Source organism: Budorcas taxicolor, chromosome 16, assembly GCF_023091745.1.
Source record: "Budorcas taxicolor isolate Tak-1 chromosome 16, Takin1.1, whole genome shotgun sequence".
Taxonomy (NCBI): Eukaryota; Metazoa; Chordata; class Mammalia; order Artiodactyla; family Bovidae; genus Budorcas; species Budorcas taxicolor.
The window spans coordinates 71716579-71729068 of record NC_068925.1 but is presented as its reverse complement, the minus strand read 5'-3'; the positions used below and the strand labels follow the sequence as shown (position 1 = coordinate 71729068).

At 36.0% G+C, this 12490-nt stretch overlaps 1 protein-coding gene across 1 annotated transcript in view; it reads right to left on the bottom strand.

The window, feature by feature from the left end:
• NSL1 (NSL1 component of MIS12 kinetochore complex) overlaps positions 1 to 12490 on the bottom strand; it is a 43686-nt gene that overhangs the window by 16414 nt on the left and 14782 nt on the right. Inside the window, exons 3-4 of the mRNA XM_052654088.1 lie at positions 7435 to 7565; positions 5859 to 5913 (exon numbers count right to left, since the gene is read on the bottom strand). Of these exons, the coding sequence (XP_052510048.1) occupies positions 5859 to 5913; positions 7435 to 7565 (186 nt within the window). The remainder of the gene's footprint in view (positions 1 to 5858; positions 5914 to 7434; positions 7566 to 12490) is intronic.

Genomic DNA, 12490 nt, shown 5'->3' with positions numbered 1-12490 from the left:
AAACCACAGGGCCAGTGCCTGTTTGGCACATTCTGGGTGAAACAGAAAGAATGCTAGTGTGGCTGGAGCTCAGCAGACAAAGGTGAGAGTGCTAAGAAACCAGGGTCAGAGATGAAATCTGAGGAGCAGCCAGGGACCAGGTCAGAGAGGACCTGAAGACCAAGGGAAGTATGATGGGGAGCCACTGGAGACTTTTAAGCAGGGACTGATGCACCCTGATTATGCTTCAGAAAGAATCCCCTAGATGCCATGTGGCAAACTGAACTGGAAGGAGACCAGCAGACTACTGCAGTAGTCCCACTAAGAGAATATGGAGACAATGACAACAGCAGTAGAGATGGATTTGATAGGAAGTAGTTGAAATTGAAATACGTTTTCAAGGTCAAGGCAGCAAGATCTGCAGGTGGACTGAAGAGGTAGCAATAAGCAATATATTATAATACTGCTACTGCTGCTAAGTTGCTTTAGTCGTGTCCGACTCTGTACGACCCCACAGACGGCCTCCTACCAGGCTCCTCTGTCCCTGGGATTCTCCAGGCAAGAACACTGGAGTGGGTTGCCATGTCTTTCTCCAATGCATGAAAGTGAAAAGTGAAAGTGAAGTCTCTCAGTCGTGTCCGACTCTTAGCAACCCCATGGACTGCAGCCTACCAGGCTCCTCCGTCCATGGGATTTTTCAGGCAAGAGTACTAGTCACTGGTTATAAACATGTTAATAGTGGTTATCTTGAGTACATGATTCCATGTGATTTAAACTCATTTCTTATGCTTTTAACACTTTGGGGATGTGAATACATTTTTATATAATCAAGAAAAAGCAAGAAAGTTATTTTCATTGTTGGAAAAAGTATACCCTAAGCACCATGTTAGATAAATAAAAAATAAACACCTAACCATATTGTGCTAAAACTGTAGAACATTAAGAATACATAAAAAAATTATGAAAAATCAGGAGAGAAAATACAGATTATCCATTAAAGAATGACAATTAGTCTCTGAGCAGACTTATCATCAACTATGAGTACCAGGCCTCCAGACTGGAAAGGAAGAAGTAAAACTCTGATTGTCGATCACATGATATAATCTTTTATGTAGAGAACTCTAAAGAATCCACTAAAAAACTATTAGAACTAATAAATGAGATCAGCAAGATTGAAAGATACAAGATCAAGATATAAACATCAATCCTATTTCTATACAGTAGCAATAAACAAACTGAAACTATTTTTTAACTCCATTTACATTAGCGACAAAATACTGATACATGCTATAACATGGACCTTGAAACATTATGCCAATTCATAGAAGCCATTCTTAAAGGATGACATATTACATGATTTAATTTATATGAAATGTCTAGAACAGTCAAATCTATAGAGACAAAAAGCAGATGAGTGCTATAAAGTTCTAGACACAAATAAGAAGGAAAATTGAGGGAGGGATGTGCTCATTCAGTGGGTGAAGTATAATAAAGTCCTTTTCTTGCCTAGGAGGGAACCTGAAATACTGTATAACTCCTGACTATGTTAGATAATATTAGAACTATAGTATGCTAAAATTTTAACAGGTAACACTAAAGGAAAAGAAGCATAGCAGATAGCTTTCAAACCAGAAAAAAAGGAAAATAAGAGATAAAAATCTATCAACATGGCAGATGGCAAAAAGAGGAAAATAAGTAAGACTCCTACATTTGGAAATGAAAAAATATTTGGAGTTAAACTATGAAAGTTCTACATGTTGAGTCTTCAGGATATGGCTAACGCAGGACCTGGAGATAAATCTGTACTTATTTACTAAAAAATAAGACTGAAGTAAACTAATCAAGTGTTTAATTCAAGAAGTTAAAAATAACACATAAAACTCAAGAAAGCAGGAAGACCACACTAAAGATAAGATCAGAACTCAAGGAACCATAAAAGTGAAAAACAATAGAAAAACTCAGCAAAACTAAAAGATGACTCTCTGAAAAGACCAATTAAAAACAAAGAAATCTAGAGCAAGATATCAAGAAAAAAGAGAAAGCAAAAATGAACAACATTAAGAAATAAGCATATGTGGAACAGAAATATTTAAAATTGTAAGTAACTACCATAAAGTTTCATGCCAATATACTGAATACATGGATGAAACAGACTGTTTTTCAAACAAATATTACCAAAATTGACTTAAGAAAAAAAAAAAAAACCTGAAGGAATCAATAACCATTAAATATACTAAGTCAGTTTATAACTACGCTCAGACAGTTTTATACATGAATCTTACCAGCTCTTCAAAGACCAAAAACCCTGTGACATTTAGAAACTGTTTTATGAGGGCAGCATAACCTTGGTGACAAAATTGGAAAGGGACAGGATGTTTTAAAACAGGTTTATTTTTTGTATGACTATAGATGCAAATATACTATAGTTTAACATAGTATACAAATATAAATAAAATACAGGTAACTTTAATTCAAGTATATAAAAGAAAAAATATACTAATGAGTAAGTGGGGTTTTCCGTGTGAACGCAATGATAACCATCAGAAAAATCTGTCAATGTTAATTCACCATATTACCAGAGTTAGAGACAAAAAGCATAAAATTTAGGGGCATAAGGGAACTTCATGAGTGATGAAAAATTCTGTATTTGAATTGTGGTCATGGTTACAGAGTTGTATACATTTGCCAGAACTCAAACTGTATGCATAAAATGTACATACTTTTATTATACATAAATTATATTGCAATAAAGTTATATATATTTTAAAAACTTATGTATATATAAAGTCACTATAAATAGTTATAAGACAACCCAAAAACTGAGAGCAAATATTTACAGTGCTTATAACACTAATGTCTATAATGTGTGTGTGCATGTGTGTATCTTTATGTGCCTGTGTATATGACTCTTAGAAATGAATAAGGAAAGTTGTAATACCCAACCAAAGAACAGGTAAAGAATATAAATAGGTAACTCAAGACGAACAACCTCACTTTTAAAAGTTCTACATGCCCATCACATTGGCGAAAAGAAAAAAAAAAGTACAGAAAACCTGACAGCAATTAATTTTTGGCAAACTGTACAGAAGCAAGAACTTTCAAACACTGCTGGTGGAACCATAAACTGACATGACCTTTGGAGGGGTAGTAAAGCTCAAATGTAATAAAGCTGAACAGAGACAAGCTCTCTGGACCTAGAAACTCTGCTTCCAGAAATCTACCTCAGAAAATCTGCAGCATTAAGTATGCCACAGTTTACAAGACACAGGTGTAAAAATATTCATTGCAAAACTGTTCATAACAGCCAAAAAAATAAAAAGAAACCAAGTGTCCCTCAGTAGAGGAACGGACTTACAGAGAAGTATTCATGCTGAGAATATTATATAGAAACTAAATGAATGCAGATAATGTGTATACAATACCAATGGGGAAAAACAAGTTGCAGAATGATATGATTGGTATGATACAGCTTATGTAAAATTTTTAAAAGAGATGCCACACAGTGTTTATGGATATACATCTATAAAGTAAAAGCACAAAAACATGCATAGGAAGGATCCTCTCAACTTGAGCATAGCGGTTATTCTGTAAGTAAGAGGGAGTGGAATGGGATGGTAAAAGGGTAAAAACAAAGTTTCAACTGTATCCATACCTTTCAATTCCTAAGAAGATCTGACCCAAGTTTGACAAAATATGAATAGCCCTTAAAAATAAGTAAATTCTCCAAGCCAGGCTTCAACAATACGTGAATCGTGAACATCCAGATGTTTAAACTGCTTTTAGAAAAGGCAGAGGAACCAGAGATCAAATTGCCAACATCTGCTGGATCACTGAAAAAGCAAGAGAGTTCCAGAAAAAACATCTATTTCTGCTTTATTGACTATGCCAAAGCCTTTGACTGTGTGGATCACAACAAACTGGAAAATTCTTCAAGAGATGGGAATACCAGACCACCTGACCTGCCTCTTGAGAAATCTGTATGCAGGTCAGGAAGCAACAGTTAGAACTGGACATGGAACAACAGACTGGTTCCAAACAGGAAAAAGAGTATGTCAAGGCTGTATATTGTCACCCTGTTTATTTAACTTATATGCAGAGTACATCATGAGAAATGCTGGGCTGGAAGAAGCACAAGCTGGAATCAAGATTGCCCAGAGAAATATCAATAACCTCAGATATGCAGATACCACCACCATTATGGCAGAAAGTGAAGAACTAAAGAGCCTCTTGATGAAAGTGAAAGAGGTGAAAAAGCTGCTTAAAGCTCAACATTCAGAAAACTAAGATCATGGCATCTGGTCCCATCACTTCATGGCAGACAGATGGTGAAACAGTAGAAACAGTGGCTGACTTTATTTTGGGGGGCTCCAAAATCACTGCAGATGGTGACTACAGCCATGAAATTAAAAGATGCTTGCTCCTTGGAAGGAAAGTTATGGCCAACCTAGACAGCATATTAAAAAGCAGAGACATTACTTTATTGACAAAGGTCCATCTAGTCAAAGCTATGGTTTTTCCATTAGTTATGATTGCATGTGAGATTTGGATCATAAAGAAAGCTGAGCACTGAAGAATTGATGCTTTTGAACTGTGGTACTGGAGAAGACTCTTGAGAATCCCTTAGACTGCAAGGAGATCAAACCAGTCCATCCTAAAGAAAATCAGTCCTGAATATTCATTGGAAGGACTGATGATGAAGCTGAAGCTCCAAAACTTTGGCCACCTGATGTGAAAAACTGACTCACTGGAAAAGACCCTGATGCTGGGAAAGACTGAAGGCAAGAGGAGAAGGGGACGACAGAGGATGAGATGGTTGGATGGCGTCAGCGACTCAATGGACATAAGTTTAAGCAAGCTCTGGGAGTTGGTGATGGACAGGGAAGCCTGGCGTGCTACAGTCCATGGGATTGCAAAGATTCAGACACAACTGAGCGACTGAACTGAACCAAACCAAACCGATGACAAAGTGTTGCTAGGTTAATGTTTATTGTCAAATACAGTGACTGCTATGATTTTAACCAACTTCAGGTCTACATTTGCTTCCCCCTCTCAGTTTATCCCATTGGTTTGGGACACTTTGGAAGGGCAGGGGACATGTTAGAAGGTAAATCAGAATTCAACAAGGGTGAGGTATTTAAAGCCGTAAGTATAGAAATCCCATACAAATAAATCAAGATCTTAACTGTTTTTACAAAGACTTCAAAATTGGTACTTTAGAGAGCCAGACGCAAATTCCAAAATGTCTCTTAGGAAAATTGTTACAAATTTTTAAAGGTAAGAATAGAGTTATTTAAAAATACGCATGATCCACATTTTTAGCAATGTTAGTTCTGTTGCTGGATTTACAGTTTATATTCTTTTTATTTGTGTTTTACAAGATGCACCTAAGTGGAAAACAGAACTGAATTCAAAGGTGTAGCAAGTGTACATATCTCTTAAGTTCAATATTATATTTTTATTGGATTTTATTCTGTAAATGATGAAAAACCAATGATGGTTATCACACGAAGAAAACATAATATGAGTGCTTTAATAGTACCACTTTGGCTGTAATGCAAAGAATGGATAATATAACAGTATTAAAGACGGGAGGGTATTATAGCAGAAGGTTGATGGAGAAGGTGTAATACTCTAGGTCAGGAGACCGCTTAACAGAAGTCCACATTCCTGGTTCCTGACCCTAGAAATTCTGAGATGGCAGGTTCAGAGCTAGTTTTCATAAACCTAAGTGAGAAAAAGACCGAAATGCTTATGACTGGGAGTGAGTTAGAGCATCAAAGGGAAGATACCCCTGATGCTAAAACCTTTAAAGGAATATCAGGAACTCCTAAAATTACAAGCTCATGCTTCATTTTTACCACAAATGAATACTGGCTCACCTGGCTCAGGGTCATATTTTAGGTCCAACAGATGTACAACAGGGTGGTACTGCTTCTAAACATAAAATAAAACAGATTTAAATTAACAACTAGGTGACTTACAGAAACATTTTCTTTAGCTAATATAAACAAATATTAGTCAGCAGTATCATTCTTTCGCAAAAAAAAAAAAAAAAAAACCAACCCCAAAACAAAACAAACGTCCAAATCAGATCCTGTAGGGGAGGGAGGAGAAAAGAACAGCTCAAATTAAGTCTGAATTATACCTTTTAGAGTACTGCCACCTACTGCATACACTAAGATGCAGCATACAAGAAAGAAGCATAGAAGCAAAATAAAGGCACAGTGAAAGAATCTTGAAGTATAACGTAGTTTCCAAACTATTAACGGACTGGTTTTCAAAAGTTCATTTTAGGACGAGTGGTTAGAACTCGAACTCATATTCACACAGAAATCTGGTTTTGAAAGTGTCAGCACACTAACGCCTACCTGTGATACACTGGGACTGCAGTAGCAGAACTCTAAGAACAAGATCCATAATTCAGGCAAAAAGGAAGTGGAAAATGTCCTTTTTCTCTTGCCCAAAGCAGCAAGAGCCAAAAAGGTTTTTTGTTTGTTTTAAAGCTGTCTTTAGTATCCTCATCTCATTCATTTTTGCATCAATTTTTAAACTTCCACAGCAACACCCCGTCTAGGTCAGCAAACTTTCTTTAATGTAATACCGACTACAGGTTTTTTGGTAGGGAGGTGGGAGCAGGGAGGAAGGGTAGTAATAGGGATAAAGATACTAGACAATAAATACATTTGGAATGTTTTTCCTGAGAAAACTTTAAAAGTAGATGAGGGAGATGGGAGTGGGCTATTTCTTGGAGAACTGACATTTCTGTGGAAGAAATAAAAAAGAAAAATTTTGCTTATAACTATTTTTTCTCATAGAATGATAAGCAAAATATTTTAGATAAAGTACCTGCTTTCACTCTCTGAAGCAATTCCTGAAAACTAAGCAACTGGAAAATTTATATGTGAAAGTATGCTAATTTCAAAAAGTAAGGACAAACCATTAGGCAAAGCTGAAAGCCACATGTATGTCTCACTCCAGAGGCAATGCCATTCCAGCAAACCTCCTTCTGCCTCATCATAATTTTTGGAGCAAAAGAAATTACACACAATTCATAAAGCAAATTTTGGCATTATAAACAGGTAGTCTCAATCTTCATCACCAAAATACATAACAAAGACAAGGGTCTCCCAAAATACATAACTATATACAAATAATGTGCCAAATATAAATCACAAACAGAAGGAAGAAGCTTAAAAAATAATTTTCTTTCTCCTTCCTGGACTCAGAAGTAAATTACTGTCAGTCTTCCATCTTCAAATTCTACTTTATTATCAGCTGTATTCAAAACCTAGTGTGACTTAGAAGGGGGAAGTTCTATAATAGACAAACAGTAGTAATTTAGGCATGAAAAACAAAGAAAACATTTATCTTCTCTTGATCTTATACTTTAACTTTTTTACTGTAGTAAAACAGACATTACATAAAATTTACTATTTTAAAGGTAAATCATCTTACCAGAATCTCTTGTTGTGCCTTTATGATTTTGATGACATATTCAAGGATCTTTCTGGGATACTGCTTACGTTTTGTGGCTAAATCAACTATGATTTCATCAAACTGGTCTTCAAGGACTTTGATATCAGAATCTATTTCAAGGGAAAAAATAATATCAAAAATTCCTTAAAACACACAGTTTATATTCTATATGAAAATGTAACATAAATAAACTAAATTTAGGAAACACAAAATTTAAGGAAAACAAATATGGCAAGTTAATGGATGCCTCACTTTGGTGACTGATTCATCTATTCATTTAAAAGTCAATTACTTATTGAGCCCCTGTGGGAATCCAACCCCAAATCAGAGAAATACAAAGATGATTTAAAAAAAAAAAAAAAGATACAATGAGGGAAAACTTACAGGACAAAGGAATTGGAAGAAAGTTATCAATTAAAGTGTATAAAGCAAATGAACTAAACTCTAATATAAAGCACAGCATACTGATTGGCATTAAAACAAAACCCAACAATATAATGCCTAAAGAAGACACACAAAAATATATGTGGGCTAAAACCTACAAAATAATTTAAAGCATGCAGTATCTGTGCAAATGCATAAAGGAAAAATCTAGAGTTTTCTCTTATGGCAAAAAACTAAAACAAATTAATAAGGTTATGATTATGTTAAATAAATTTTCATGAAGTCATATTAAGAGAATATCTAACAATATAACATGTGTCAGTTCCAAACAATATAGTAACAATATATTCTGAAGAACTACTGATAAACAATGAAAAATATAGTTGTACCTGGAAGCCTTATCAGTTTATAATGTCAAGCTTTAGAAATTAAAGATAAATACAATTTTAAAATCTGTATCAAATAACAAATGACATAAAACTAACCCTGTAGTAGTAAAATTTAATGACAAGACAGAAAAACAACTTAAAAAAAAAAAGAAATACAAAGATGAATATAACACAACCCCTGTTCTCTAAAAGCTTATGGTTCACTGGAAGAAACTTGACGGGTAACTGCAAAACAACTTCACGTATGCAACAGAGGTATGAACAAAATGCTACCAGCAGAGAACAACTTGAACAATAACTATGCCTTGGGAATCTGAGACTTTAAAAAGAAAGTAACATTTGAGTTGGATCTTGAAATATTGATATAAATGTAAATAAACTGCATTTAAAAAAGGTAGGGAAAAAATAATACGGAGAAGCACGAGGCAGAGAAAACAGCACCAGCAAGATCAAGAGTCTTTAGGAAAAAGTTCTAAATGGCTGCAGGATAAAGTACAAGAAAAGAAGGATAATAATATAATGAAACAACCACACTGAAAGCATTTAACATTTTAGTATTTCTTTGACTTGGCTAAAGCTATCTTATCAGTTGCTTTCCTATGTTTTAAAATACAGTAGACCCTTGAACAATGTGGGAGTTAGGGGCACCGACCCTCCACACACCATCAAAAATCCAAACATAACTTTATAGTTTTCACATCTGTGTATTCAACCAACTACAAATCATGTAGTACTGTAGTATATATATGGTGAAAAAAAAATCCCTATATAAGCGGATTCTTGCAGTTCAAATCTGTGCTGTTCAAAAGTCAACTGTACTGATTCTCAGACTCCTGGAGAATGAATAATCACCTAGAGAACTTGTCGGAAGTAAAAAAACAGCTATATTGAGGTCTAACTGTCATACAGTGAACTGCACATATTTAAAATACACAATTTGATTAAGTTTTGACAAGTGTATATCCTTGAAACCACCACCACAGTCAAGATAACGAACATAACCATCACCCTAAAAGTTTCCTTCTGTTCCCCTGTAATGTCCCCCTCCAGCTCCTTCCAAACTGCTCTCTATCCCAGGCAACCGCTCATCAAATTTTCATCACTATATTCTAGTATTCATTTCCTAGAATTCTATATAAATGAAATCATATAGTATACATTCTTTTCTAAGGACAAGGGCAGAAATTTTGATTCTCAACAGAGATCTCTGGAATGAGGCTCAGAAATTAAGCACCTCAGATGAAATGAATGCAGGGAATACATTAACGTTATTTTGAAAATTATTCTTATTTTTACTTATTTATTTGGCTGTATTGGATGGCATGGGGGCTCTCCAGTTGTGGCTTAGCTACCCCAGGGCATGTGGGATCTAAGTTCCTGACCAGGGAAGGAACCCTGGTCCCCTGCATTGCAAGCCACATTCTTATCACTGGACCACCAGGGAAGTCCCTGGAAATTATTTTTTAAAGTAGCAAACATTAAGTAGTTAAAAATACTAAAAAGCTATGTCCTCAGCTAAACTAATTTTGCATCCTGTGTGTTCTATGTCAAATTCTATGGCAGAAATATATCTATTTATCTTACTGAGTAGAGAGCTTCATTATGGAAAAGTCTGAAACATGTTAAATACATACTGGGGAACATTTTGAGACACTGCTGACATATATCAGCATAAAGTACATATCAGGTAAAGATTAACGAGGTCATGTATGACCTTTCATTCATCAAAAAAATATTCACTAAGTCCAACTAAATTACTTCTTCTGAGAGTATTATAAGATATAGTCATTATTACTTTGAATATTTATTTAAATGAGCAGTCTTCCCTATATTTTAATTCATTATTTAAAAAGTTCAATCACTAGCCTGAAAGGACTATTGTTACTATTTCACAATCAGCTATCAAAAACAAATCTCCCAGCTAAATCTTCTGTGTAGAGAAGAAAATGGTTTCTTAGCGCCACCTAATGATAAAGCTAAAAACTGAAATGTATAAATTTAGTTTAGTTCAGTTCAGATCAATCGCTCAGTTGTGTCCGACTCTGTGTGACCCCATGGACCGCAGCACACCAGGCCTCCCTGTCCATCACCAACTCCCGGAGTTTACTCAAACTCATGTCCATCAAGTTGGTGATGCCATCCAACTATCTCATCCTCTGTCGTCCCCTTCTCCTCCTGCCTTCAATGTTTTCCAGCATTACGGTCTTTTCAAATGAGTCAGTTCTTCGTATCAGGTGGCCAAAGTACTGCAGTTTCAGCTTCAGTATCAGTCCTTCCAATGAATATTCAGGACTGATTTGCTTTAGGATAGACTGGTTGGATCTCCTTGCAGTCCAAGGGACTCTCCTGAGTCTTCTCCAACACCACAGTTCAAAAGCATCAATTCTTCAGCACTCAGCTTTCTTTATAGTCCAACTCACATCCACACACGACTACTGGAAAAACCATAGCCTTGATAGACAGATCTTTTTGGGCAAAGTAATGTCTCTGCTTTTCAATATGCTGTCTAGGTTGGTCATAACTTTTCTTCCAAGGAGCAAGCATCTTTTAATTTCATGGCTGCAGTCACAAGCTGCAGTGATGTTGGAGCCCCTCAAAATAGTCTGTCACTGTTTCCCCATCTATTTGCCATAAAGTGATGGGATCAGATGCCATGATCTTAGTTTTCTGAATGTTGAGTTTTAACCAACTTTTTCACTCTCCTCTTTCATCAAGAGGCTCTTTAGTTCCTCTTCACTTTCTGCCATAAGGGTGGTGTCACCTGCATATCTGAGGTTATTGATATTTCTCCTGGCAATCTTGATTCCAGCTTGTGCTTCTTCCAGCCCACCATTTCTTATGATGTACTCTGCATATAAGTTAAATAAGCAGGGTGACAATATACAGCCTTGACGTACTCCTTTCCCGATTTGGAACCAATCTGTTGTTGTCCAGTTCTAACTGTTGCTTCCTAACCTGCATACAGATTTCTCAGGAGGCAGGTCAGGTGGTCTGGTATTCCCATCTCTTGAAGAATTTTCCAGTTTGTTGTGATCCACACAGTCAAAGGCTTTGGCATAGTCAATAAAGCAGAAACAAATGTTTTTCTGGAACACGCTTGCTTTTTTGATGATCCAACGGATGTTGACAATTTGATCTCTGGTTCCTCTGCGTTTCTGAATCCAGCTTGAACATCTGGAAGTTCATGGTTCATGCACTGTTGAAGCCTGGTTTGGAGAATTATGAGCATTACTTCGCTAGTGTGTGAGATGAGTGCAATTGTACAGTAGTTTGAACATTCTTTGCCATTGCCTTTTTTTGGGATTGGAATGAAGACTGACCTTTTCCAGTCCTGTGGCACTGCTGAATTTTCCAAATTTGCTAGCACAAATTTAAGCAGGAAAGAATCTGTCATTACTCTGGCATCGCCATTGGCTCAGGGGTAAGGAATTCACCTCAATGCAGGAGACATGGGTTCAACCCCTGGGTCAGGAAGATCCCCTAGGAAAGGAAATGCCATGGACAGAGGAACCTGGCAGGCTACAGACTATACGATCATAAAAAGCTGGATATGACTTAGCGACTAAACAAATATGCACTGGGTTGGCCAAAAGGTTTGTTTGGTTTTTCCTGTAACTGGCTCTAGTAGTGATTAATTGTCTTAAATTTTATTAAAAACAATTTTGTTAAGAGTGTACTGTGACAGCTGTCATATCAGTGTGTATTTTTTAAAAAAGCTTACCAATTGGTGAATTTCTGAGTAGCCATTTTAATACTGATCATGGAAGAAGCAACATTTTCAGCATATTATGCTTTATTATTTCAAGAAACATAAAAACACACCTGAAACACAAAAGAAAAATTTGTGCAGTGTATGGAGAAGATGCTGTGACCAACTGAATGTGTCAAAAGTAGTTTGTGAAGTTTCATGCTGGAGTTTTCTAAAAGGGACAATGCTCCACGGGTGGGTAGACCAATTGAAGTTGAGAGCAACCAAATTGAGACATGAATCAAGAACAGTCAACATTACACCATGCAGAAGATAGTCAACATACTCAAAATATCCAAATCTAGCACTGAAAATCATTTGCACCAGCTTGGTTATGTTCATCACTCGATGTTTAGGTTCCGTATAAGTTAAGCGAAAAAACCTTATTGAGCATATTTCCATATGTGATTCTCTAATGAAACATAATGAAAAATATCATGTTTTTAAAGCAAATTGTGACAGGAGATGCAAAGTGGATACTGTACAATAGTGTGGAATAGAAGAGATTATGAGG